Source organism: Pterocles gutturalis, unplaced genomic scaffold (genome assembly GCF_000699245.1).
Source record: "Pterocles gutturalis isolate BGI_N339 unplaced genomic scaffold, ASM69924v1 scaffold44226, whole genome shotgun sequence".
Taxonomy (NCBI): Eukaryota; Metazoa; Chordata; class Aves; order Pterocliformes; family Pteroclidae; genus Pterocles; species Pterocles gutturalis.
Window position 1 is genome coordinate 2,259 of NW_010099420.1, and position 5,274 is coordinate 7,532.

The 5,274-nt window shown below is 57.3% G+C and overlaps 1 protein-coding gene across 1 annotated transcript in view; it reads right to left on the reverse strand.

Moving 5' to 3' along the window:
• TMCO6 (transmembrane and coiled-coil domains 6) overlaps window positions 1–5,025 on the reverse strand; it is a gene marked incomplete at its 5' end in the record, with an annotated part of 5,726 nt that extends 701 nt beyond the window's left edge. Inside the window, 9 exons of the mRNA XM_010076222.1 lie at window positions 14–103; window positions 634–728; window positions 844–1,018; window positions 1,108–1,219; window positions 1,843–1,959; window positions 2,527–2,612; window positions 3,263–3,367; window positions 4,593–4,776; window positions 4,916–5,025. Of these exons, the coding sequence (XP_010074524.1) occupies window positions 14–103; window positions 634–728; window positions 844–1,018; window positions 1,108–1,219; window positions 1,843–1,959; window positions 2,527–2,612; window positions 3,263–3,367; window positions 4,593–4,776; window positions 4,916–5,025 (1,074 nt within the window). The remainder of the gene's footprint in view (window positions 1–13; window positions 104–633; window positions 729–843; window positions 1,019–1,107; window positions 1,220–1,842; window positions 1,960–2,526; window positions 2,613–3,262; window positions 3,368–4,592; window positions 4,777–4,915) is intronic.
• Between the last annotated feature and the right edge of the window lie 249 nt (window positions 5,026–5,274).

A 5,274-nucleotide genomic window follows, 5' to 3' on the forward strand; every position in this document is an offset into this window, starting at 1 on the left:
GCAGCGTGAGAGCGGGCAGCAGGAGGGGCAGGGAAGGCTGCCAGTGCTGCTGCTGGCAGTAGGCTGGGCCCTTCTCTGCTACGTTGCACAAAATGGTCAGGACCTGGATGGAGAAGCCGTGAGAGGGAGTGAGCAATGGATGCTTCGGTAGCAGGAAGATTCCTGACAGGCTTCGGAGGGCTCCAAAGAATCCCTCATGCCCTCCTGGAGGTCCTGCCAGGTGCTTCCCCAAAGCTGTCTCCACCCCCACCCCAAGGCTCAGTTTGTCCCTGTGCCAAGCAGAAGCAGCTGTACCACCTGCCCCTTGGCAGAGCATCCCCCCAGGACCCCTTAAAGCTTTACAGTCTTCCAAAAGGAGGTGGCAGCAGCCTTCAGAGGCCCACTGCGGGTGGTGGCAGGCTTGGCCCCAGGTTAACATCTGCCTTGGGAACCCTTTTCTGCCAGGACAAGACTCTCTCCAGGGTAAATACAGATGTAGTGACTCCAGGGAGGTGGCTGGTGACTCTACCACAGCATGAGACTTTCCGTTAAGCTGTTGCTGCCGCCCTAAGCCAACCTCTAACTTGTGGGATTCATGTTCTTGAAAGTCTGGCGCCTCCCCCCCCAGACCTGGGGCACGAGGCGAGGTCTTACCAACACACCGGCCATCTGGGAACACGGCAGGAGCTGCAGCAGGGCCGGGAGCAAGTCCAGGGAGAGCAGAGCGGAGCAGAAGAAGGGTTTGTCTGCTAGGATGGGCAGAGACATCAATAAAATGAGGTTTCTGACGGAGATCTCTGTAGACAGGACGCCACGACACTGCCAGCAATCAAGGCAGGTCTCAGCAGCAGCTCTGACACTCACCCGTGAGGTTGTTCAGCAGCCAGAGACACTCGGGTATGATGAACGGGTGCTGCTGGAGGAAGCACTGCAGGATGAGGAAGAGGGCGATGAGCAGACGCTCGTCCTCGATCTGGCCTTCGCAGCCTGTCTCCTCTGCGAGTAGGTTCCCGAGACACCGCAGCACTGGGCAGACGAGCTGCAATGGTGGGAAATACAAAAGGCCTTGAGCTGGACCGCAGCCCCACAGCGATGCCAGGAACAGCTGGTACCCTGCCCGTGTCTTACCAGCTCCAGGCCCTCGGGAGCGTTTTGCGGGATTTCAGAAGCCAGGTCGAGCAAGAGCGAGGTGAGGGCAGGCAGGGCCCCCAGGGACAGCAATGCCGCGTTGGCCGTGTGGCTGCAAAGGGAGGGGACAGCGTGGTTGTCCTCAGTCCTTGGGGAAAACTGCTGCAGCCCTCACCAAACGGGGGTTGCAAATTCAGAGTGCTCTCCTGAAACATGACAGGGCTCAGTTCGTGTTTGAATAGCAGCTTGTCTCTGAGCTTATGAGAAATTTTGAAAGCTCTTGGCAAATGGATCCACTGGAATGATCTGTGTGGGACTGGAAACCACAGCCCTGATCCTTCTCCGAGTACCCACACGTTCCTGTCTCTCTGCGGGGGCTGCAGAAAGAGACGGCACCGGAGCAGCCACGCCAAGGCAGGCTGAGATTGTGGGCAGCAGCCGGCCCGGCCGGGTGACGCTGAGCCAGCCTCAGAAGATGGGAGAGGCAATTGGGGGGGTTTTGGAGGATTTAGGTTTATCACCTGTTGTCACCCTGTGCAGGAACGTGCAATCCTGTGAACAGCATGTGCGTGCCCAGATACAGGAGTGGGAATGCCCAGGATGGCAGGGAAATGGATTTCCCAAGGGAAAGGGGTGAAGGGAGGCAATCCAGGTCCCCTTGCAGAACCCCAAGCTCTCATGCCTCTCTCTGGCTGCCCCCCAGGGAACTCAAAATGAGGAGAAAAGCACATTTACCTACAAACAATGTAGTGGAGACACCACGCAAACTCCACGGCTGCTCCTGTCCCAGCCTTGAGGCCAGAGCAAACCAGTCGAAGCATGTGCTGGGGGAGAACAGAGTCCAGAACCAAGCTGGGGTCAGAACAGCAGAGTTAACAGAGGCAGCGGCCAGAGCACAGGCAGGACAGACAACTGACAGGGAGACACAAGGCTAGACAGCGAGCTGGGAGCTGCTCACCCCTGTACTGGGGCCACATGCTCCAAAAACATACCTGGAGGAGACTCATACCCGAGGGCTGCAGCCTCAGCACCACCAAAGCCCAGCACGAGCTCTCCCTGTCCACGGCAGGGCCTGGGGGCACTCAGGACACCTCGGCTGGGGTCATGTTTTTGGCACTGGGGGCTGTCAAGATGATTTTTTCCTTCGCAGGAAGAATACAGCCAGAATTTCCCTGCAAGCCTACCCTGCTTGACACTGTCCTTTACCGAAATACCAGAGCTGTCTGCACAGATGAGACTTAAGGTAAAGATTCAAGCCCAGCGCCCTGATCTGCAACAAAACCTCCACGGTTCTCGTAGGATTCTGCTCTGAACTATTAATATCACTGGGATGGGAAAGGCGTCATTGTCACGGGCACGCAAATACCACGCTGTGCCCCAGGGCCCATCCTGATTCGGGGTAAAGAGGCTCAGACTCACGGTATGATCTCTGCAGGGGATTCCTTGGCTTGGAGGAGCTGCGACAGGACGTAGCCCAGACCTTCCAGCACAGCCTCGTGTGGGGACTGCAATCAAAGAGAACAAAGCTAATCCCACCTGACAGAGCCAGGGGATCCCGGGGTGCCAGCCAGCACGCTGGTGAGAGGGCGATACCTCTTTGTAACGCCAAACAGCACAGTCTCTCCACACCTGGGGAAGAGGGGGTGCAGCGGGGGACTGTGAGTGACAAAGCACACTCTGGCCACACCAAAGCTGAGCTGTCCCCCCCTCCCCGGAGTCACATGGGCTGCAGATGTAGGGATCCAGGAGCCCAAACGCAGCAACAGAGCTGCTTTGGGCATTCAGATCTGCACGACAGCCCCGCTCGCTGTGTTGGCCTCATTTTGCTGGCTGGACCCAAGCCATACAGAGGGGAGAAGCCTGCAGCTCCCTGTGTTACAGACTGCTTATCAGCAAGGCACAGTTATGGATGCGAGAGATTCAGCTGGAGAAGAGCACAAGGTGGTGGCCTGAACTCCAAAAATGGAGTGCAGGAGAGCCCATGGGACAGCCTCCCTCGCAACGAACAGCCCTCTGCAGAGGGATCTCTGCCCGTGGCCACAGCTGGAAGGAGGGCTGGAAACCCACAACTGTCAGCCAGCGCCTGAAGGGCATGAGAAAACGCATCTTTCTGGGGCAGGGCAGGGGAAGAGCATGGCTGAGCTATTCCACCCACCTGGATGCAGGATGCCAGCACTGGAATGATGCCCTGAGGCAGAAGCTGCTTCCTCACAGCTTCACTTTCCACTATGAGGTTCCCCAACGTGTACAGACACAGCTCCTGAAACACACCCGAGAGAACAGGTCACCTCCTCTGTGCACCCCAGCAGGACCTTGAGCAGCCAGCAATGCCTCCGGGTCCCTGCGCCCGGGATTTGGGCACACACCTCCCCTGAGCAGGGCAGAAGCCATCTTCAGAGGGGTAAACACGGATGGGTACTGCTGGGCTCTCCAGCTACCTCGTTCCCAGCTGTATCAGCTTCAATTTATCCTTTTTCTATCTGTCTCAGTTTGGGATCTGATCACTTCTACTCTGGAGGTTTTTCAGGCTTGTAATTATTGCGATGCCATTTCCCCAAGACCCCTCCAAATCCACACTATTCTCCTGGAGACTGCCCACGTGCTGCATTAAAATGTGATTGTCACCGTGGGGTTGCTCCCCATCTTGTCCCTGAGCTTCCCAAAGGAGAGCTGCATGCTGCACGAGGCGCACTGCTCGGCAGCTAGCAAAACCCCTGGGCATCCCAGAGCTACTCCAGTGTTCACTCCTTCGCTCAGATCACACGGCATGGCTTGGAGCCATTGGTGCTCTGCTCTTCCTCCTGATGTGGAGGAAGGCCTGCCTGCTTGTTGCGTGAAGGCAAGCTGACCAAGCAGCTGTCCCTGCGTCCCAGCCTGCAGCTCCTCATTTCTTTCATTTTTCCAAGATCTCTTAAAACACTTGAACTGACCTGCATCTAGAGTTTCTGCTTTACTCCCTGCCAGACAGCAAGGTCCAGCCTCTCCAGGCCCAGCCTGCGTTGAGAGCCCAGATCACTGGTGATGGAGTCCAGCTGCACCAGCCTCCAGCCCCTGCTTCCCCAAAGAGAGCCTGAGGAGGAACCCATTGCAAATGGGCCAAACCAGTGCATCCTGGGCTGCGGCAGGAGGATTTGTCTGGCCCAGATAGGCCTGGGACCATTTAAGAGGTGCCTGCAGCTACCTGGACAGAGGTGCAAACACGATGGAACCAAACTCCTCTTGGTGTTGGGACCGGGGCATTCACTGTGTGGGGTCTGCATATTTCCAAGACGTGGCCAGACAAAGCCACGCCACCCTGGGCTAGCACCAGGGACAGGCCTGCTACAAGGGGAAGGTTGGACTAGAGACTTCCAGATGGTCCCGTCCCACCAGCAATCCCGTGTGAGCCACCTTAGACCGAGGCTGGCCAAAAGAGGTAAACACCCAACCGCTGCCAAAGGTTCATCAGGTGCCAAAGCTCTGGCAAACGCAAGCAGGGGCCTTACCGTGAACTCCACGCTGTGTCCCGAGAGGTAGGTGAGGAGATAGGAGGTCGCTGGCAGACACGCCTCGCCCACAGCAGGGTCACTGGAGTGGGAGAGCTCGTGCAGACAGCGCACGGCTTCCAGCTGCATGTCAGCCAGGCTGCTGGTGAAGAGCCCGATGAGGGTCCGGATGCTGCCGTCCAGCCTAGTGGAACCCAATGTGTGCTGTCACCTCCTGCCTTCCCACCCTCGGACACACACCAGCTCACCCACTGCGACTGGGACAAAGGGCCACTCTGACTGTGGCCTTGATGATAGCCACGCAGTGCCAGACCCGGGCTGACCTGACAAACTTCTGCTGAGTCTCCTTGTTCTGCAGAGCCCGGCGGAGGTGGCTCAGTGATCTTCTCCTGTCCTCTGAACCCCTCTGCACACCTCTGAGCAGCTCAAGAACCTATCAAAAAATTAAAAGATGGGTGAATGTCAGATCCCTGGAGGGGTTCAAGGCCAGGCTGGATGAGACTTTGAGCAACCTGGGCTTGTGCGAGCTGTCCCTGCCCATGGCAGGGGGTGGGACTGGATGGGCTTTAAGGTCCCTTCCAACCCAAACCATTCTGTGATTCTATGAATTTCGAGCAGTGCCAGGGTTAAGATTTCACCCTCATCCTGGAGGCAAAGAAACCCAGGGCACAAGTTTGTGGTC